The sequence below is a fragment of the Podarcis muralis genome, chromosome 1, assembly GCF_964188315.1.
Source record: "Podarcis muralis chromosome 1, rPodMur119.hap1.1, whole genome shotgun sequence".
Lineage (NCBI taxonomy): Eukaryota > Metazoa > Chordata > Lepidosauria > Squamata > Lacertidae > Podarcis > Podarcis muralis.
The window spans coordinates 61,551,297-61,574,861 of NC_135655.1; the positions used below are offsets into that span (position 1 = coordinate 61,551,297).

The following is a 23,565-nucleotide window of genomic DNA, read 5'->3' on the forward strand; positions in this document are numbered from 1 at the left end:
CACCAGTCCAGTGCCAATACAGTGGTACCTCTGGTTAAGAACTTAATTCATTCTGGAGGTCCGTCCTTAACCTGAAACTGTTCTTAACCTGAGGTACCACTGCCGCCACATGATTTCTGTTCTTATCCTGAAGTAAAGTTCTTAACCTGAGGTACTACTTCCGGGTTAGCGGAGTCTGTAACCTGAAGCGTTTGTAACCCAACGCGTTTGTAACCCAAGGTACCACTGTAAGCATATATGCAATTGAAATTTAGACACCCCCCCTTGACTCAGTTTGCAGGAGTCCTCATGGAGCTCTTCACAAAATATTTTTGCTTTAACAACTCTGAACAATTTGGTATCAGCTAACTTGGCTACCACACTACTCCACAAGCTGCCTGTCCACTTATTTCTTGACTACTATGGGTTGAGTTGTTTTAAAATGTTGACTGAAGCCATTTATATTCCATCCCTAGTACAATGAAGAAAGTGTGTATAGGATGTAGCCTGAGTGTCTTTCTTTAGCGAAATAACAACTGTTTCCTTTTAATTTGTTTTTCTGTTTCATGGTTGAAAACGTAACAGGTTTGAAGTATTTCCCACCATGCCACGATGATCCGGGTAGCTGATCTCTTACCACTTCTGCGTTGCTTATATAGTTCATCTCGGTAATACATCATTAGTTTCTGATCTCAATTTCGCCCAGATGATTTAAAAAGGGGATTGCTCATTATATGAACACAAACGCAGAGACCCATCACAGATAATCTTGTGGGTTGCAGTTAAGACCCAGACATCTGACAAAATCATTGCCTATGCATCTTTCAAGAAGACAAGAGGAAAATTAGTGCAACTGAAGAGGGAATTAGCAGGAGAGATTCAGTAAATAGTGCTTAGAATGATCTTACTTCAGGGCTTTTGAAGTCACTTAAGAAAAATGTGTGAAATGAATTTACTTCATCAGGTTGTTCTGACTTATTGGAAGTGAGGTGTGAATGCCAAGAGGCTTTTCCTTACAGACTTAAGAAGCTATAAAGAGGAATGTTATTCATGGAATTAAGCTGGTTGACACAGTACAATAATACAGTTATAGTGAGATAAATCTATTGAATTTAAATATCTGTATCTAGATACCTATGGGACGCGGGTGGCGCTGTGGGTAAAAGCCTCAGCGCCTAGGGCTTGCCGATCAAAAGGTCGGCGGTTCGAATCCCCGCGGCGGGGTGCGCTCCCGTTGCTCGGTCCCAGCGCCTGCCAACCTAGCAGTTCGAAAGCACCCCCGGGTGCAAGTAGATAAATAAAGACCGCTTACTGGCGGGAAGGTAAACGGCGTTTCCGTGTGCTGCGCCAGAGCAACTTCGTCACGCTGGCCACGTGACCGGAAGTGTCTTTGGACAGCGCTGGCCCCCGGCCTCTTGAGTGAGATGGCGCACAACCCCAGAGTCTGTCAAGACTGGCCCGTACGGGCAGGGGTACCTTTACCTTTACCTTTTTATCTAGATACCTAGCTATAACACCATAGTTGCTGTGGAGATTGTTAAGGGACTGAACCTTTCAACACTTACTAATCCTCACATGCAAATTCCTTGCCTCAGGGGCACCTCTCTGAGAGCTGTTGACTGGCAAGATCCAACTGCTAGGAAGGGAAGACTCCTTCAGTCTCGGGCTCAGAGAAGTCCAGCTGCTTAGGCCCGCTCACTTGCCTCACAGGACCAATTCAGGAGCTGTTGCCTGGCAACTACCAACTGACATGAAGGGAAGACTTCCTTTCATTATGGGTTGTGTGAGATCCATCTGCTCAGCCTCACTCCCTTGCCTCAGGACACCTTAGGGAGCTGCTCTCTGGCATACCAGGGAAGATCAATGATGATGGCAGGAAATGCTGTCTGAGTAATCTTGGTTTCCTTTGGACACCATGCAATTTCTGTTCCTGACCTCAATTTGTGTGTGATTTTTATTTTGAGATTTTTTTGTAAGCCACTTCATCAGGGTCTGAAGTCTACAAAGGGGGTGGGGTACAAGTATTCTACATAAAATAATAAAATACAAACATTACAGAAATCCTTGAAGGAATCATACAGAAGCCACAATCAATCATGTATAACTGAACAGATATAAAATATGAGAAGTTCCACATGCAACCCTGAGATGGGAATGAGAGGAATGTGGGACAGTGTATTCCTCCTGACCAAGTAACATATATGGTAGAGAAATGCAAATAACTATGGCACTGCATATTCGTCAATATTTTATCATATGGTTTATTCTGAGCATTAATAAGATGCTTGTAAGAAGTATGATAGCTGCCCTATCACATGACAAAAAGCTGTGAATGTCACCTTCATAGGCTTTATACATGGAACATATTATTTTGTTTTGATTTTTTCTTTTTTTCTGAAATAATGGATCTCTTTTAGTCTGAGCGCATTAAGGCAATGGAGAGTATCATAATCAATCATATTTAAGTCTGAGATTTTATTCCAAAGAGTTTCCATCAAGTAATGAAAAAACAAATTGCATTCAAAAAGATCAAAAGGGACAGAAAATTAGGAGAAGTTCTCTTTATTGTGGTGCAGAGTTTTTGGTGCACTTACCTTGCTTGAAAGTGACTTTGTGAATGTTATTTACGGTATTTCATTTTACAAATGATACCACCAGTGGTGTGAACTCTGCAGCCCTGGTCCCCAGACTTCAGTTACAGTCCCGGGGAACATAACAAGAGGCAACTCCTCCCATGGGGCTTTGCATTTATTTTTTTAAAGGAAAAATGGACATTGAGGGAGACTGCAAAATACTGGAGAAATGCTTGCTGGAAGAAAAAATCACATTTATCCTTTGGGGCTCACAGTGATAAAATAAGCTAAAAATTCTGCATCCATGGATAGTCTAAAGGAATTATTGATTGACCCAAGAATGAGATAGGAAAAGTGGGGGGGGGGGGGGGGCTTTCAAGAAACTGGAGGACAGATTTTGGCACAGCATTAGGGTTTGTTTGTTTTTCTCACGTTCAACTCTAGTAATTTTCCTTGTAGGCTATTTAGATGCTAGTTATATAGGTAGGACTGGAATAAAGGGAGAAAAGCAACATTCTGAAAAAGGGATAAGATGATGTGAAAAGTGATAAAATTGTCCCCATCAGGAAAGTTGGAGTGTCAGAAGAAAGATTTCTAGTCAAAACACTCTGGTCTGCTAAAGTAGCCTTCCCTGTGTAGAAAGGTTTTCTTTTTTTAAAAAAAATTGGATCATTTCAATGTGTGCTCTCAAATATGTCCTGAAGTAGTATAGTCCCCAGAAAAAAACAGCAATGTGTTGTGTTTTGTCCGTGCATGTGTTATTTACAACAGAAAATATAGTCTTGCATTGTATTCTGGGATCATAGTATAATATATCCACTATAATCTCCTCAAGGTAAAGCATCTTTCCAAAGGGAATTACTCTCACTTTTACCTCCCCACCCAACCTAGAGAATGATTAAGAATGAGAACCAAATGCTCCAGAATTTATCCTGTTTAACTAATGCTCATCCATTTATTATGCAAGTTTTTCTGAGGGAGACACCTGCCAAATTCTGCCATACATTCCACATTCTGCCATACATTCCAGTTTCCTTTTTCTGCTGCCTAGCCATCTTCAACCTTGTATCACTAAAAGTAGCCCAAGTTGTTATATAGGACTTCTTCCAATGTTTCATCAAAGGGTGTTAATAGTGCTTGGGCGGACAGAGAAGAATCCCCTGTCTAAAAGGTACTCAGGTAAAAGTTGATCTATAAAAAGTATAAAATGCCTCTCTCTTGGGAGTTTTTGGATGGATTTATGGCAATCAATTAAAAGGTTATTTTTCATTTTTAGATTAACTTTTTGAAGACTGAAATGGAAAGGAAGAGCAAAATGATCAGGGATCTTCAAAATGAGGTAAGAGGATCCTTAGCTGTCAGAAACATACCGAAAATACGTACATCGTTAATGATAGTGTACAATTACTGTATATTAAATATCTGTATTTGTTTCTGTGGAATTAAGTAAAATGTTACAGAGACTGGATGCCTGGGGTATTTACAATACCCAGTTTCTATTCTGCCATATTTTTACACCTTGTTCCTTTGAGCAATCTGGCCCCATTCTAGGGAAATAGTCTTTGCTGACTCCAGTTAACCCCTTAATGATATATTGTGCAACATTCTATCTTGTGTTCAAGACCTGAAGTTTGGAACCTGTATCCAGGGGGCTGCCAAGTGTTGGGATTTGTAGTCCAGCAGCATTTGTAGACCAACAGGTTAGCCATCCCCACTCTATCCCACCTGCCTTGTTGTTAATTCTGTCCTGGAGTTTTAGTGCTAATCTGGCATGCTTCTGATATCTGATTATCTTCTGGTGACTTGTATTTTTGGTAAGCCTGCCTTTCCCAGGTTTTTCCTGTTATAATAGCATGCCTGTTCCAAACTCCTGTCTGCTTGTTTTTCATGAAATCTGCATTTCCCCCTCACTGGTTTTTCTTGTCCTGGATTCTTTGCCCCTGCCCCGACTGAAAAATGAACATTCAGAAATAACTATGTATGTTTGCCTTAATTTGACATTTTAGTGAATGGTTTTCTTATGGCTAAGATATAATAATGGATTTTTAACTATATGTTCTGAAACAGGAGGAAACAAGTATTTGAAATTTTCTATAGTAAGACTGATTATCAATAGGGTTGCCATATTTCAAACAGTGAAAAGCCAGCCAGAAAAGTTTTGCAAATTTTCAAAAAATGACATTTTGGAGCTTTTATTTTAGTAAATGGCACAAACGACCCTGCCAGCATGGGTTGCCATACGTCCAGATTTCCCTGGACATTTATTTTTTTTACTGATTTCTGTCCTGACACTACTGCCGACTACAGTATACCGAATATGTCCGAGAAACTCCAGACGCATGGCAACCCTAAACAGGTTCTATTGTCTTTCAAAAAACAAGTGAGAAAGAAAGAATGTACAATTGAAAATGGGAACTACCTGGTTTTGCTTATATTACATCAAATTCCCAGCACAATCCTACTCAGATGTAGGTTCCACTGAGTTCAGTGATTCATTTCTTTGAGTGTATGAATAAACAGTGTTTCTCAAAGCAATCAAGTTCTATTAAGGCCAAATTCAAATAATTCACCAGCTCTGTGGTGAGATGTTGTTTGTGAGAAGTTGTTGCCTCACCGTTTAAGGGCATTTACAGTAGGCTTGTGAATCCGCTCCTTTTTTGAAGAAGTGGCTATGTTTTGCTGATTTATTTATTTTTGTATAAATATTTATACACAACTTCCCCCCCCCATGAGATTCTCAAAGTGAGTCACAAACACAGTAAAATAATAACAATGAAATCAGTGTAAAAACTTGTGAAAAGCAGGAGCACCAGGAGCAAAATTCTGTGAATTGGTCAATGAAAAAAAGCACATTTAAACAAAACAGTTTTAAGCCATCTTTAAAGTTGTAAATGAGGAGATGGATAAATCTTACAATTTTGGTTTCTCCCTCTCTCCCTCATTTGTTCCAGTCAGTTCACCACATTTCTGCATCAGAAATGTTATTTTATGTTCACATGGAAATTCATATGCAGTTGGCATGCTTTTGTCCTAAGATACACATTTTTGCAAGAGATTTCCCCTAACATCATTTACTGTATCAAAATAATTTATCTGGCAGCTTTTTTTAAAAAAAAAAAAGTCAAGGTGGTTTAAAATAATCTAAAATAAAAAATCCATGAAAAAAGCTCAGTACATGCAGTGAATGCAATATAGCATTTGCATGTAACTTAGTGGAGCAGTTGAGAGGAGTGAGTGAATAAATATGTGCCAGAAGCATATCACCACTGGCTCCTGCTTTCAGGAGGGGATGCAAATGACACAGGGTGGGCATTACAATAGAGAAAAGCCCTCTCCCTGGTCACTGCCAAATGGGTTTCTGCAGGCTGCAGTATGACCCAGAGGGCCTCACTTGCAGACCTTAGTGATCAGGCAGGAATATACAGGCATTCTTGTACTATTTTCACTAAAATACACACTTTCCCCCAATATATGCCTATATGTACACATGCATTTGGATGGAGAACAGCATCTCAAAAATCACAGCAGTGCAAATTTCAAAGGATAACTCCACTTTGGTTTGGGAAGTACAAATTAGGTAGGTTCACATTACAATGCAAAAGAAACAAATTTCGCCCCCATCTCTACAGAGTTAGTATCATAAACACCAAAAATACCTGCATTACATTTCGTTGTTTTTAAGCTGCCTGTTTTCGGGTAAAGGTGATATTAAGAAATAACTCAATTTAGGTTTCTTCAAACCATTGGATATCATTTTAGCACATTTTGGGGTTTGCAGCTCCTCCAGCTGTGTGAAGTATTTGATCCCTGGTAGCATAAAGAGCTTTGATCTTCTCTGCCACTTTATATTATATATCAGCTTGGTTGAAGCATTTGTCACCCACCAGCTCCTGCGAGACAATTTCATTTTCTACCTGCAATCTCTCAAGCCTCTTTGGGATGGGAAATGTGCTAAAATGTCTCTTGGGGAGTCATACAAAAATCTATGTTCTCCTTTCACATAAAATGCTTTAAAAGACGCATAAAAATAAAAGGTATGAAATGGAAGCTTATGGCTGCTTTGGGACTGCCTGCATCGGTTCACCTAGCGGTGCCTAATGAATTTTGATGAATGCTATTCTTTAAACAAGACTGGAACTTTGCAGTGCTTTCATCAGCATGTTTCAGTGAACAAAAATGCAAAGCACTGGCCTTTTTGTAAACATCCTTGTCGCCTGGATGCACTGCTAACTCTGTGGTCATACTTTTCTGTAAGCTTGCGAAGTTTAGCTTTACCACCTTTAATAACCCCAAGGAAGCAAGGGATCAAAAGAATACCCTTTTCTGTTGTTGGAAATTGAACAGGGAGATGATTTGGTTGTTTATACAGTGGTACCTCGGGTTATATACGCTTCAGGTTACATACGCTTCAGGTTACAGACTCTGCTAACCCAGAAATATTACCTCGGGTTCAGAACTTTGCTTCTGGATAAGAACAGAAATCGTACAGTGGCAGCGGGAGGCCCCATTAGCTAAAGTGGTGTTTCAGGTTAAGAACAGTTTCAGGTTAAGAACAGACCTCCAGAATGAATTAAGTTCTTAACCCGAGGTACCACTGTATGTGCAATGCAGTCTCACAAGTTTGCTGATGAAAAGCCTTGAGTCATACTGACAGTCAAACTTTAGTGGTCATGCTATGGGTGGTCACTGAATCAAAACCCAAAGGAAACTATGGTTGTGTTAAAAGCCAATGCCTGGTGATCTGAGTACACTGTATCAGTAGGCACCCAACCAGCTCAACCCATGGGAGAGGGGCTAAAAGTAAGCAATGGCTGACTAAAACCCACATGTGCTGTGAGGTCGTGGGTTAAATTCCCTTTGGGTAGGTTATTTTCCCTGACCTTTGACATCTGATATGTGTGCTTTCAGAGCCTCCTCTATTCTTGTGGCTGTAATCTGTTTAATTTCCCACTCTTTAATTGTTGTAACCCACCCTGGAACTTGCTGGTGAAGGGTAGATAATATATTTAATAGTAATAGTAATACCATGGTTGGTGCATATAGCTGTGGTAGGTTTCTTAGGCTGGAGGGGGCAAACAAAAATCTCCTGAGTGTGGGAGTTATAGCATAGCTGGATCTGACTGCAAGGCTCAGAACATAAGAAATATGACCATTTGCAAAATCAAACTAAAGTTTAAAAGGTTGATTTTAATTCTTATTAAAACATGTGTCACCAGGAGTGTACCTACCAGATACTTGCTTTTTTATATATATAAAAAAGAGCATATTGTTTGACATGCTGGGCCTTACCGCTATGTAGTAAATTAAATTAAAAGTGCTGTTTGCAATGCAATCAAGCAAAGTTTAAATAGAAATGGAAATGGAAAATATAAGCAGTTCCCAAGGAAATGCATGTGTAAACATATAGATGTCGTTCTTGGATTCTTCAGGACCTGTTAATAAATATTCCAGGCAAACAGCTGAACACAAAAGGGTGCCATATCTCCATCTTGATGTCCAAAACCTGCTGCTAGCAGAGTACAGCCTAGAATCCCTTAGATTTGAGTGGTGGGGTGGGAGTTGAAGCTGCCGGAACCAGTTTGTTGTACTGACGCTAGTTATATCTTTTTGTATCTCAATGGGAAGGGGGCAACACAAAAGTGATGGGTAGGTTCACCCTCTTTTCTCTGAAATCAACCGCAGCACAGGATCAATGAGCCATTTATCTTACCCAGTGCTTTTTTCTAAAAAAATGTTTAGGAGTACTCATTTTGACTCAAGAAAACCACCATTTTATAGTTCAAATCAGGAAAAAGAAATACATTAAATGGACAAAAGTACAAAGATTCACAAAACATTTTGGGGTATGCGTCCCCTTGTGTCCCCCCAGAAAAAAGCACTGATCTTACCTTTCACCTTCAAAACAGACAACTGGTTCAGTTAATCCTGAGACAAAGACCTGAGGAACTCAAATAAGATCAAATATTGTTGTAAGTCAAAAATCCTAGCATGCCATTTTCCAGTGTTGGCGGATATACTTTTGGTTTTAAAAAAGAACAAACCCTCACAAAGTTGTAGAAAAAACTTATTACATTTTTCACCCCATAGTTAATGTAAGTGAAAAGCAATCCTTACATTAAAGGAAATAGAAAAAAATATGTGGGATTAATGGTACCGGCAAAATCTTTGTGATGAATTGCATTGATTCTGCCTGAAAGAGTTTCCTATATATAATTTTTAAAGGCTGCTTGCCAAAGATGCTTGTAGGCAGGCATACAATGCAAGCTAAGAACTCTGGCCTATCTATAGTTTATTTATATTTATACTATATATACAGATAGGTTTCCTTTTCAGATGCTTTCCAATGTGGAACACAAAATTAAACATACAATTTAACATTCAATTTAAAATTAAAATGTAAACTATAATTTAAAAAAAAAAAGCCCAGAAGGCTAGTGATAGAAAAGTATGACCAGTACAGCATGTCTTGCCTGCAATCTTTTGCAGGCTGACTAAAAGGTGAGCCCCACTGAACCTAGTGAAACCTTTGAGTAAATACATAGGATTGCATTATCATGCATTCTTTATCTTTCACATTCAAAACACAAATTAAAATGCCGTTTTACAATAAGTTTTCAGGAACCAGTGAAATGTAGACAATGATAAAGCTTGGTGGGCATTGCCCTTGAAAGAGTTGTTCAGAAAATGAGTGCCCAAATCCAAGCTGCCTAGACGAGTTTGTTAATGAATGGAAGATACATTGAGCAGAGTTTTCTCTCTACATCTCAGGTGCTACGGGAAAGTTTGTATGGGAGAAGTTTTAAGTGGTTTTCTCCTTACGCCACCTAAGTCCAATTCAACTTCTTTTTGAAGCCTTCCACTTTTATTCGGGAACATTGGACTGGTCTTCCAATTCTGATACCAGCTCTAGAGCCAGTGAAAGCCCCTTACGATGCCTCTAAGGCCTTCTTAGCAGCCCTTCCAGATGCATGTATGTACTATGCTTGTTTAAAAACAACAACATTCACAACATGTCTATGGACCCTGCCCTTCCAAATGAGGAAAGCAAAACACCACTTGGAGAATGAGTGAGGCAATCTCCTCCACCTTGCCATTTGTTATCCATGCAATGGACTGGGAAAGAGGAAAATAGAGCCCAGCTGACAGTGCTGCAGCTCCATTGCTAAACAGCACAAGTGGGTGAGCAGGATGTAAAAGGAAATCTGGTGCCCAGAGTAGCCTTGGGAACCAGGTCAACTGGTCAATTAGGAGGCTTTCTGAGGCTGGTAGCCAAGTGGAATTGCTGCACAACACAACTGTGCTACACACTATGGTGAGTGCATCAATGCCATTGACGGGATTTGAGCTGAGGTTAGATTAGGTTCCTACATCTGTAAAAAGCAGTAAATATTTTCCCATAGCAACCGAGTTGAATAGGCACAGCAGGACCCTGTGAACCTCTTTGTCAATATAATAGCTTATAGAAATGGGTCACCAAACTATTATTATTAAGGTAGAAAGATATAAATGTCAGAGCTTCTGGAAAGAAGAATTAAGGGAGCACTTGAGTCTCTCTTTGTACTGAGTTACAAAACCAGTTAAAAACACAGAACAAAATGAACTGTAGGAAAGATCTACTTTTTTTCTCCAGAGGACCTCTTCAAGATAATTTAGTGGAGAATTTTCTTGGTCTTGTGACAAGCCTTTCAGATTTTCTTTTCCATGCATAGAGGTCACCAGCTGCATGAAACAACCACATGAATATAGCTATAGGTCCATACATGTGCCCTTTACAGACTCATAACTTGCTTTATGGAGACTTGTGGGGCAGGATAAATCAGGATAAATCAAGACAGCAGATGATCTTGCAAATAAATCCATAGAAGTTACTAGCCCATTAAAATGTTTACTACCTCACCTATCAATATGTGGGAGATTAGCAGCCAAACCTAGCAAATAGATATTCTTGCTGGTTAGCATGAGAAGAGGCTAAGTTCACAGAGCTATGCTGCTGATAGGCAGATACTCAGACCATAGAAATACAATTGGTTGAGAGGGCTCTGTGTGATGTCATTTCCCCTCCTCTCCTGAAGAGGAAGGACCATATAGTACTTCCTTCGCCTCCCTCTCTCTTCTTGATCAACAATGGAGACATGCCTCTGCTTGGTCCAGCACAGGCAAATGCCTGAGGCATGGGATGGCTATAGCCAGGATTTATGTTGGGGGACAGGCTTCATGTTAGGGGGCAAGAACTTTACTTAAGTATTTTTATTGATTGCCCCCCTGGCTACGCCTGTGGCCTGAGGCTGGTTATACTGTAAATATAAGTATTTAGCTGCATAGTTTTTATTGCTGCCATTGCTGTGAACCAATGCAAGGTTATAACTAAGCAAATTATATTTTTAAACTTACTTCCCAAGTTGTTGTCTGATTCTTTGTTAAGTGGGTAAGAAAGGGAGAGCCAACTTACATCATAGCTGGGCTTGCTCAAAACAAGCATAACTCCTATGCTTTGCATTTTGCTGTCAAAGGTGGGATGTTCAACCCACACACATGGGTGTCTTGAGCAATTAATTGCAAGTACTGTAATATATCCTCTCCTACCCATTAAAACACATCCCACATTATATTGGGCATTTGTGGCACATTGGGACGACGTTTAAATGAAGGAATGAGAGTCAAAAAGAGAGAAGGAACCAACAGTCTCCCTATTTCTAAAAGCTTTCCTGTTTGCCTGGATGCCATGTTATTCACCACAGGTAAGTGATTGACCATTTACAAGCCTCACCTAAGAGGGTCAGTATATATGTGTGGAGGGACACAGGTGGTGCTGTGGGTTAAACCACAGAGCCTAGGACTTGCCGATCAGAAGGTCGGCAGTTCGAATCCCCACGACGGGGTGAGCTCCCGTTGCTTGGTCCCTGCTCCAGCCAACCTAGCAGTTCGAAAACACGTCAAAGTGCAAGTAGATAAATAAGTACTGCTCCAGCGGGAAGGTAAACAGCGTTTCTGTGCGCTGCTCTGGTTCGCCAGAAGTGGCTTAGTCATGCTGGCCACATGACCTGGAAGCTGTATGCCGGCTCCCTTGGCCAATAAAGTGAGATGAGCGCCGCAACCCCAGAGTTGGTCACGACTGGACCTAATGGTCAGGGGTCCCTTTACCTTTATATATGTGTGGAAGTTCCTTGAAACTTATTATTCACATTGTGTTAGTAATGTTTTATTTATTAAAAGAACATTCCCATGATATAAGACAACCACATGTCATTGCTAAACCTCTTAGGATTCCAGGCATAGACATACCTTTCAAAAAATCTTAGAGTACGCATTGCATTTTTGACAGCACTTAACACAGCAAGGGATTAACTAGACTGCCACTGCTTCATATCTCTTTTGACCTCTTCCTTGTAATGTTTAGGTAAATACAATGTATGATGTGCCATCACTGCATTATGTATTTTCCTGTACACAGTGTACATTTTCCCAGTGTAAAATAGCTAACAATGAGAGGTGGAGGCAGAGAAATTCCCAGTGACAGTAACACTTTTATAGTTAAAGGTACCCCTGCCCGTACGGGCCAGTCTTGCCAGACTCTAGGGTTGTGCGCCCATCTCACTCTAGAGGCCGGGGGCCAGCGCTGTCCGGAGACACTTCCGGGTCACGTGGCCAGCGTGACAAGCTGCATCTGGCGAGCCAGCGCAGCACACGGAACACCGTTTACCTTCCCGCTAGAAAGCGGTCCCTATTTATCTACTTGCACCCGGGGGTGCTTTCGAACTGCTAGGTTGGCAGGCACTGGGACCGAGCAACGGGAGCGCACCCCGCCGCGGGGATTCAAACCGCCGACCTTTCGATCGGCAAGCCCTAGGCGCTGAGGCTTTTACCCACAGCGCCACCCGCGTCCCTCTTTTATAGTTAGAATAATCTAAATGCATAAAAAAACTAGAAAAGCTGTTGCTGAAGTTTCTGTTTCTCTGTATGTTCTAATATATAAGTGTGATGGAAAACAATATATCTAAGGTCATATAAATAGCTCTGGTACTGTAAGCTGCATGCCATTGGGATCCATTGGTCACACATGTTGAGATGACCATGTGACTCTGCTAAGTACTACTCTTGAGTGCTTGCTCTTAGTGATGTTCATAATGGCAGTTTAATTACCTCAGCATATGGTATCAGCTCACATGTAGAGCTGTTTCCACAATGGAAAAAGCATGTGTCCCAGCTCTCATTTGTACAGAATGGATTATTGTGTAGGAAAGGGGCTTTTCAAATGTGACTCATCGAGCCCTCATTTAAGTTATGCTGCTGGAATATCTGCACTGGAACAATCACGCCTACCTGCTAGATCCTGTTGTCTATTGATCAGGGTAATACAGTTTAACTTTTATGAGTCAAGACACTTGAATGTTCTTTGCACAACATACAAGTTACTTACAACTCTGATCCATGCCCAAACATTTTGTCCAAAATGTCCCCCAACTCGGCAGAGCAGATTTTACTGATGTATGAAGGGCTAAAGGGAAGAGAAGAGGAAGGAAAAGTTCAATTGTATGAGCAGAATTTCATGCCATTGGGAGTCTAGGAGTGTCACATGCCTTTGTCAGCATCTGGTTTTAAAAAATGTAAGGACCAAAGGCAAAAGAGGGAAAATACGGGAAATGGTTATTGCTATATGGATTGTATTACCAACTGCATAGTTAGACAGGTGAGTTCCCCTATTGCAACAGTTCATAAAATTTGCACTACTTGAACATTGCTGGTTGTCTTAGCAGACCACTTAATTTTTTATTTTTGAGGTACCAGTAAGGTAAAGGTAAAGGTACCCCTGCCCGTACAGGCCAGTCTTGACAGACTCTAGGGTTGTGCGCCCATCTCACTCAAGAGGCCGGGGGCCAGCGCTGTCCGGAGACACTTCCGGGTCACGTGGCCAGCGTGACAACGTTGCTCTGGCGAGCCAGAGCTGCACACGGAACACCGTTTACCTTCCCGCTAGTAAGTGGTCCCTATTTATCTACTTGCACCCGGGGGTGCTTTCGAACTGCTAGGTTGGCAGGCACTGGGACCGAGCAACGGGAGCGCACCCCACCGCGGGGATTCGAACCGCCGGCCTTTCGATCGGCAAGCCCTAGGCACTGAGGCTTTTACCCACAGCGCCACCCGGTACCAGTATTGTAATCCAAAACAGTGGTGTATTGGCCAGGATTCTGAAAAGGGACCCTTTAACTGGTAATATTTTAAGGGTGGCGGGTTTGAATGGTAGACTGTATAGCAAAGCCAGATTTTGAAAAACATGAGCCCTAGGTCAGGACATTGTTAACCTATTTGATAAATCCAGCCCAGGGCAAAAATGAATGCCAGGAAAAGAAATGTAAGTGCAGGTCCACGTATGTATATTCTCTACCTTTCTGCAACCTTTCCACAGTCCACCTGAATGGAATGGCCAGTAGACTACAGTTTGCGATCACTGCTGAAAACATTTCAATCAACAATGGGGGGAAAATGCAGATATTCTTAAGGAATCAAAGAAGTCTTAAGTGTACCAAAGAAGTGAGATTATAAAATGTGAATCAGAGCTAGCGGGGTTGCTTGAAAATCTTGTAGAAGATTTTGTGTGTCAGGCTTGCTACATAATTAGGGAAGTGATAAAAGGAGCACAGATTCATTCAGAAAGTTGGGTTACAGGCAGTACAGTCCCATAGTTCAAGCAGAACAAAGTCAAACATGTAACCAGTGAAGAATGGATTAAAGGAAGCACTGACATTTGAGCCATTAACACAGATAACCTTTCTCCTTATGCTCTCTTCTACAAAGATGATATACAAAGCATGGATTATTTGGTTTAAACGGTATATGAAATTACCTCATGCATCTCAAGATTAAATCCTTGGACGTACCAGCAGTAAGATAAATAATCAGCCCACACTTAATGTTTTGTACTCAGTTTCAGAGACTCTATAGAGAGGGATGCGGGTGGTGCTGTGGTCTAAACTACAGAGCCTAGGGCTTGCCAATGGGAAGGTTGGCGGTTCGAATCCCCATGATGGGGTGAGCTCCCGTTGCTCAGTCCCACCTCCTGCCAACCTAGCAGTCTGGAAGCACGTCAAGAAGTTCAAGTAAATAAATAGGTACTGCTCTGGCGGAAAGGTAAATGGCATTTCCGTGCGCTGCTCTCGTTCGCCAGAAGCGGCTTAGTCATGCTGGCCACATGACCCAGAAGCTGTCTGCAGACAAACGCTGGCTCCCTCGGCCTATAGAGCGAGATGAGCGCCACAACCCCAGAGTCATCCGCAACTGGACGGTCAGGGGTACCTTTACCTTTACCTCAGAGACTCTATATAAGAGATTCTGGAATCGGTTACAGTTGTTTCATTGTAGCTGCTTTAAAAATATGGTAGTGGATTCTAGTGATGTGAAAATCACAAGAAAATGTGGTGTTGCTATACCTTCTATTTTAGGCCAATAACAGATACAGTTGACATTCAATACATTTTTAAATGGTAACTTAAGAGTATGTGACCCTATTTCATTTAAAATCTCCCGATTGTTTAATGAACTACGTTAGCATCTGAATTGTCATGAGTCACAGAATGTTCATATGCATTTTCTGAGGTAATTGGTGTGTGGGGGAGTATGCTAAGGAGTGACAGTTGTGTCAATTCCTGTTTCTCTCAATTTCATTTTTTTAAAAAAGTTTTAAATTCAGTTAGCCAATTTCCCAGTTTGCATTCTGTTCCCCCCCCCCCACAAAGTACATTGTGCGTACTTCTCATAAGATATGTATTTTTATGTAATTTCACCATATATGTGCGTGTGTGCAATGTCCCCTAATATAATACATATATCCCAGTTTGGTGTCAGCTGCAGATTTGATGAGTATCAATTCCTTCATCTAAGTTACTTATAAAGATATTGAACAACAGCAGGCACAGGACAGAACACCCCACTTGTCACTTTTTTCCAGGATGATGAGGAACAATTAATGAGCATGGGTTAGGGGGTGCAAAATACTTGCCTTGCCCTGGGCACTGGCAAGCCACGCTACGCCACTTTTTCATCCATCAGGGTGACCAAGGCTGATTCATCCAGGCCTCAACCCAGACTGAAATTTGTCAAGATAATCCGTTCTGCAGCTGAACTGTCACTATTCTCTCAAGCACTTTACAGTGGTACCTCCAGTTGTGGAAGGGATCTGTTCTGGAGCTCCAGTCAGATGCTGAGGTTTTTACAACCAGAGGTGGCTGTTCTGTGCATGTGCGTGGTGCGGTAGAGTGCTTCTGCGCATGTGCGCACGGCGAAACCCAGAAAAATACTTCCAGGTTTGCCACGTGCGTATCCCAAAGGATACGTAACCAGAGGTGCTCATAAGCAGAGGTACCACTGTACTCAAAAAAGGGCATTTGTGCATGGGTGGATGATGCCAAGTACTTCAAGGACCAAGGAGGTCATATTTAGGAGTAATCACACTCCTTCAAGGAACCAGGCACCTCTCCACCTACCCACAAATATACACTAGGCACACCCTGTACTCTCAGCTAGCTCATATTACCCTTGATGGGTAGAGGTTGAGAGAGTATGCTATGAGCGAAACTGCTGCAAGGTCCTACCTAAAATTCTAGAAGCATGCTTAGATTTCAGTAAGAAAAGCAGCAAACGGAGATTTCCATTTATTTGAATTTCTTCCCCCATCATCATTTTACAGTTCATTAGTCCCAAATATTAACACTTCAAGAAGCCTAAAACTACCTATTTAACATGTATAATTATTCAGCTCAAATTAATTTACATTTCAAGTACCTTCCATTTTACCTTTATAAAGCCTTATCCAGCCTGATTAATGAATATTTCAATCTTCAAATCAGTTATTTTCAATCATGTCAACATTTTCTTTAACTTATTTTTCCTCAGTGCCACCAGCCAAATGACTTACATGATAAAACTCACAGTGCTTGCATCAATTTGCATTACTATCCTTATTGCCTTTTCTAAAACTAAATTCATCAGCAAAGGGTACAAGGCCAAATTTCTCATAATCCCCAGATTTTAAAATGAGGACAAAAACCCACATGTGAAGGACAATAGGGAAAGCTACTATCTCCTCCTCATTTTTGGTAGCTGCTTTTACTGCCATTTACCTCCCTGCTGCTGCTTTCATGTTTTTTCTAATCCAAAATGACCTCAGCCAATCAAGGAAGATATCATAAATGTGCTAATGCCACATTACCATGTAACCAACCAGATTTGACTGTCACCATGAAACTGGGAGTGAGGGTGTCATAGGAGACTTAGAGGATGCACCATTCTGGAAGCCAGACAATGAGCTTACTGTACCGTCTTTCTCCATTGAGAACAGAAAAGTAACAGTCATACCTCATGTTACATTTGTTTCATGTTACGTTTTTTCAGGTTGTGTCCTGCGGCAACCCGGAAGTACCGGAAAGGGTTACTTCCAGGTTTCACCACATGCGCAGTAGTGCTAAATCACACCTTGTGCATGCACACAAGCACCACCTGCGCAGATATGGCGCTTCAGGTTGCGGGCTTTTCACGTTGTGAAGGGGCCTCCGGAACAGATCTCGTTCACAACAAGAGATACCACTGTATAAGAAAATCCTGATTCGTCCCAGACACAACTAAATCCAGTGCCATCTACAGATTGAGTCATATAATGAGCACTCACACTTTACATTGTGGGTGCACTTTGCAGGATCACGTGTGGTGCTACAGTTCCCAGGGAACTTACTGGCAAACAGGGGCTGGCTTGCCTCTCAGTGTTAATTTTTGGAGGTTCATGCCCAGCCTCAGTAATCAAGTTTCTTGCTGGGAGGTGGGGCCAGCCCCATTTATAAATAGGGGGTGGAGCCGACAATAGCCAGGCAGTCAGCTCTGTAGATTCACCCTCCCTACCTTCCCTTTGTTTAATGTTTCTTGTTTGCAGATTAACTTTTTCTTCCTGTTTAGTGGGCACTGCTATGGTCTTTGACTGGTTGCTGTTGAAGGACCGGGAAGAAATTTTCCTACATTGGCAGGTTTTGTCTTCCCCGTAGCAATTCATCACAACTTTGGCGGTTATGGCCTTGGGTGGAATCCTTTAGTCTTTTCTTCCCTATTTGGGGGGGGGGGGCATGAAGTGGTGACTCAACCCCCTGCAGCGGCGATTCCAGGGTCCCCTCTTAAAGGGGTTATATATATGAGTGTCACTGGCCATACACTGAGAAGTCGTCAGTGAACTACCCTGTGTGCAGGGATATGGCCTGGCTGCCTGCTACACTTACATCTTGCAGAGCACCCCCATATCCCATTTACCCTGATGAGCTCCAGTTCCCCCCAGTTGGCCTAAGGCCTAAGCCAAGGTCTTCCTATATTCAGAAATTTAATAAAGTTGTGGCCTAATTTTAATTCCATATAACGTTGTCAGAGTCTTTATTCCTTCCTTATGATCCCTGGGGGCTGGGTCTGTCACCGCCTGGTCACGCAATGACACTGGCCACACAAAGGGTAATGTTTCCCCCATCGCTCAAATGATTGATGCCAACCCTCACTATGACCACTTACAGTGAATGCAGCCAGCTGTGGTTTAATATTCTCACCACTATATTATTATCATGCACAGGAACTCTGTCAAATACACCACATATTAAAGAGTATCTGCTTTCCTTATCTGTCTTATCTCCCCATTGCCATCATTAAAACCCAGGAAGGGTGGGGATGCCTCTGTATGCATTTACTCACTTAAAGTAGTGGGCTATAAGAATGGGACAAAAAGACCAGGATTGGAAAGTTAAAGCTAAATAACTTTCATTTTAGCTTAAAATAACATAACAAGATAGATTTATTTGCAGGTTGAATATGTTGCGATACTTTGCTTAATAACGACTTATCAATACTACTGTTGCTCCATTTACATTAATGCTGTACTCCTGCTTTAAAAAGATGGCTGTGCACTTGCTCTAGTTCCTGTTGCTATACTGATACCAATTATCCTGTTAGCTTCATTCTGCAGGCTAATTAGAAGACTTCACCGGAAATCCCACCCACCCAATTCCCCCCCCCCTTACCTTAGAGGCCTTTCTGGGTCTTCACCAGATGTCTTCCTAGTGAGGGAACTTTCTGTTTCTTCAGGTTAACGGCTGACACACTGGCCTCAGCTCTTTCCAAAAACTGCAACTGGAGTCTCTTCCTCTTTGCAGACCTTCTTGACTGTTGCTTTCCGTGATTTCAGCTTAAGTTGTTGTTTCGGCCGCTCTCCTCTCAAAGACTGCCTAACTACCCACTAAACAGTGCTGAGCATTATATTCTCTACAGCCAAAACATTCCAGCTAAGAACATTCACTGTAATCCCAAAGCTTCATTGGTTTACAACTGTGGCCATCAGATTTTAATAGAATGCCTACAAAAGAAGTTGACCTCTTTATGTTCCACTAAATTATATAATAGCTGCGCATTCTGACCGACTGTTATAATTTGAAACTTATTAAGGCACAAGACCCTCTGGGGCAAAAGCATCAGTTAAACTGCCTCTTGGCAGAGTGCCAGCTGAACCCCAATGCGATGGATGGTATCCAGTTGTGTCAGGCCAGTCACAACACAATAGCCATTGTGCTCATGGAACCTTGTTCTTTCAAGAGCACAACTGCTGAATCCAACATGTGTGTTGCACAAGACATTGTGCAGCCTCTAGCTAGTGCCATTATACTCAGAGACTGTTAAGCTCTGTGTTGCAATGTCCTGATGAAATATTGGATTCTGCTAGGAGAGCAGTCCCTCCTCCCAGTTAGGTATTTACAATTCAAACTGTGTTCAAAATTGTTGTGGGAAACAAAATGAAACAACATTTAAAATCCTCCTCAGAAGTATACAGCTACTTCTACTACAATGATTTCTAGCAGCCATTTGACAAAACTGCAAACAAATAATTAACATAATGCAAAAGATTATGGCTTATAGTTCTTCCACACAGTGTGGTGTTATCTTCTTTAACATAACAATACAAACCCCGGCCAATGGGGTATGACAAATTGATGCAATCTCAGTCCTGTCACTCACATCAGCCAGAGTGGACAACAAATCCCTGTACCACTGGGGCAGGCAAATTACTAGACCTGGCACAGCCACTAGGCAGATGCTGTCAAGTGATAGCAGTACTTGGGCAAGGACAACTAAGCCTGCCCTAATCCACAAAACACACAGTTTTGGAATTTTCCACACACTACTTCCAGCAAAGATCCCACCAGTGGTACTTCAGCCCGCCTGCATGTTTTGTGGGCAGGATGGGCAGAGGTTAGCAGAAGCCCGGAGGTCTGAGCAGAGGAACATCTCTGTACAATCCAAGCCCGCCCCCCCACCCTGCTTCCAGCCTGGCACAAAGGGCAGGTGGGTTGGAATGAAGCCTTAAATGTGACATGAAACATGCTAAAATAATATAACACTTTAGGATAAAACTCCAATTATTTATTTTATTTAGCAAAATTTGTATACTGCTTAATGGTAAATAAAACATCTGAGCTGCTTATGAAGAACCTAAAATCTACATTAAATTGTCAACAAAAAATTATGTTAAAATCAAGTTTTTAAAAAGTATTGACTTCAATGGGACATTTCTTTGTTGACATGGACTGTAGCCACAGCTGATATATGCTTCAAGAGACTTTTTTTACAATATGCATTCAAGGTCACTTCTATATTTTCTCACTGGCTTTTTTCATATTGATAATCTGTACTCTTTTATCACAGCAGGAAACAAGATCTCAGATAATTTATATTTTTCCTTTCTTGGGAAGAAAGACTTTGATTTTCATTGTTCTTATCAACTTTGTTCCTTCTCTTCATATTTTTTCCATTATTGCTTATTTTCTTCTTACCTGTATCTATTTTTTTTCTTTTGCAAAAACAAAACAAAACCCCCAAACAGAAAAACCTATAATGGCTGTTTTCCAATAACCTGATTCCTTGTATACCATTACATTTCTATTCCCACCAACAGTTTGTAGGGTTGTGTGGAGCAGTGTCTGGGTGAAAATTGGGAAAATGTTCAACAGCTATTCTGTCTGGATTTTCACTATTTGAAATATGGCAACCCTAAGGTGTATCCTGTTACATTAAGTCCTTCTTTTGATGTCCTTAATAGGGTGCACTGTCCTATCCTTCCTTCTGTTTCGTATCAAAGGCCTGAGAGCTGCATTCCTTATTGGGTGATATCCCACAGGCCACGTGTCCATGGTGGAGAGTGACAGAGGCAAGAGTGGGTGGAACGACAGATAGTAGGTTGCTTTCAAGCCACACAAATGTCAGAGGTTTCTACAGTCCCTCTCTCACACAAATATATCTCCATCCTCCATGCCAACAAGCAAGAGGCATTACTACCATTTAAGGGCACATTTGAGGTAGAATAGCCCAATAGCCAATCAGGGATGACCAGAAAAAAGTCCTAGTCTCTTAAAAAGCAACCAGTCAGAACCCACTGTGGTCTTTTGTGGAATTGGTTGGGATGCCCTGCTTTCATTATCCAACTGAAGATTCAAGAAGTCAGGTATAGGTCCTGCTTTCACCTCTCATTTCCAAGGATTAAAATGAAAAGAGATTAAATTCTGATTCTTGTGAAACTTCTGGTGATGTGGGCCCAAAGTATCACAAAACGTGGACCCACATGGCTATTTATTTCTCTCCCAGCTCCTTTCTCCCTGAAGTTAGCTGCAACAACAGAGAGCCCCTGGCTAATTTTAACCTTGTGCATCCTGATCACAGCTATATTTAAATGGAAGTTTGATTTCAATATGACTTACTTCCACATATATATGCTTAGGATTGCAGCCTTAAAATACACAAGCAAAATGATGTGTGTGCCCTCCTTGTATTTGTTGACATAGCTATTAAATAGTAGTTGAAAGTGACAACTGACATATTTCCTGTGTCTTATGGCCATGGCATTGCATGATTTTATCTGGAAGAGGTGCCTAAAGCAGGAATTCTGACAACATGCATTCATAATCTTTTTATAGTTGTGGTGGTAGAGGAAAAAACCACACACACAGAGATGATTGATGAAAAGAGTTGCTTGCTATTTTTCAGTTCATAAATGATGTTTTGACAGTGGTGTAAGGGAAAAGGACCCATAGGGACTGTAGCTCAGTAGAACACACTTTTCATGCAGAACACACTTTTCATGCAGAAAATTTGAGATTCAATCTCTGGAATCTCCAATCTAGGAATGTTTACCATAGGAAACCCTGGAGTGTCAGTGCCAGTCAATGTAGAGCAGTGTTTTTCAACCATGGATCCCCAGATGTTGTTGGACCACAGTACCCATCATCCCTGACCAATAGCTAAGCTGCATGGGCATGATGGAAGTTGCAGTACAACAGTAACTCTGTACCCAAGGTTGAGGAACAGTGGTATATAATAGTGGCCTACATAACTCAGTTATTATTAAAGTGTTTGGGCTAATGAACACTTGTCTTCCATTTGCAAACACCTAGTGAGGCAGAAATGCTCAGCAGATGGTTTTCTTCAAATAGCCATATTCCCAAGGAGCCAGTACAACACTGCTACCTAGTGACACCGTGTCACATTCTATTAGACCTTTATTTTGTATTGCATTGCTTACAGCATGGGCACAGAATGCATTATGAAAATGGAGCCTGATATTATCTGACATCCTATAAGCATCAAACAAAGGTCCTGTCGGTTCTCAGGCAGATCGTCGGTTTGAACCGTGACTGCTTGATCCTATTGATTGCTCGAGATGGCCCTGGAACTTTTGCTTGTTTCACCAGCTTCATTTCCCTGCCTTGTAATCTAACACAGTAGAAGAACCTCTAAGTTAGTAGCTCTTTTCCAGATTTGTTTTACTTCAAAAGATTGCTCATTAGATTCACTTTGCATTTACATAAAATATGTGTGTATATATATGTGTGTTTGTGTGCATGCGCAAACACACAATGCTATTGATCCCCATGCTTCAGCATAACAATATACCACATATTCTGGAATCACCAAGCTCAGCAATGGATTATTTTCAGCAGTCCAGTCTGTGCTGTCACTTGCCAGTCTTTAATGCTTAGATCAACCAAGAGACAGACTCTTATCAAGGTGAGGTCTAGGTTAGCTGAATTCAATTTCAGAGCTTTCCTGGTGTATCATTCAACAACAAAAGAAAGGCACTGATTTGAAAAGAATTTCTAACAACTCATAATAGGAAATGGCAGTTGAGCATGACTTGAAGACAGATACATTTGGTGGCAGTGAATGGAGGTGGAGACAAATGTGTGTGGAAATGAAATGATATAATGACTTGATATGTAGATCAGGGACTTTATGTGTTGATTTTATCCGCAGACTGGTAAAAATGGGCAATCATATGGTACTACCTTGGTTTATGAACTTAATCCGTTCTGGAAGTCCGTTCTTAAACTGAGGTGCACTTTCCCTAATGAGGCCTCCCGCTGCTTGTGCCCTTCCACTGTTTGGATTCTGTTCTTAGACTGAGGTAAAGTTCTCAAACCAAGACACTATTTCCGGTTTTGCGGAGTTTGTAAACCAAATTGTTCTTAAACTGGACTGTTCTTAAACCGAGGTACCACTGTACTCTAATTATTCTATATTCATGTATGACTGTCAGCTGATACTTGCCCAGGTAATGAAGTAAAGTTTGGAACTGGATGAAACTAAAGTTGGCTAAGCATAAACTTTAAAAAGGAGAGAGAAAGAGAGGGGAATAGATGCCAGAAGGTCTAATATTGCAGTCTTAACAATGTCTGCTCAGAAATAAATCTAACTGAATTCATTTGAGCTTACTCCCTGGTGATGTACTAGTTTAGAAGAAGGTGGTAAGCTTTCTTTTCTTTATTAATTCATAATTTACACAATCTACATACATATCTTTCCAGTTTTACATTTCCATTTTATCTATCCAAATAATCAATAAAGCAATCCCATATCTCAGAAAACTCAATCTTACACCCTCTTCCTTCCTTCCCTGATACAAATTATGTCCATTGGAACATAACTGCAAATTGTATACACGTCATTAACCATT

General features: G+C 41.2%; 1 protein-coding gene across 3 annotated transcripts in view; it reads left to right on the forward strand.

Moving 5' to 3' along the window:
* The window catches only part of LUZP2 (leucine zipper protein 2), a 320,774-nt gene that overhangs the window by 176,602 nt on the left and 120,607 nt on the right, over positions 1-23,565 (forward strand). For all 3 annotated transcript variants that reach the window (XM_077929673.1, XM_028729249.2, XM_077929685.1), the window contains exon 5: positions 3,829-3,891. In XM_077929673.1, the coding sequence (XP_077785799.1) occupies positions 3,829-3,891 (63 nt within the window). The remainder of the gene's footprint in view (positions 1-3,828; positions 3,892-23,565) is intronic.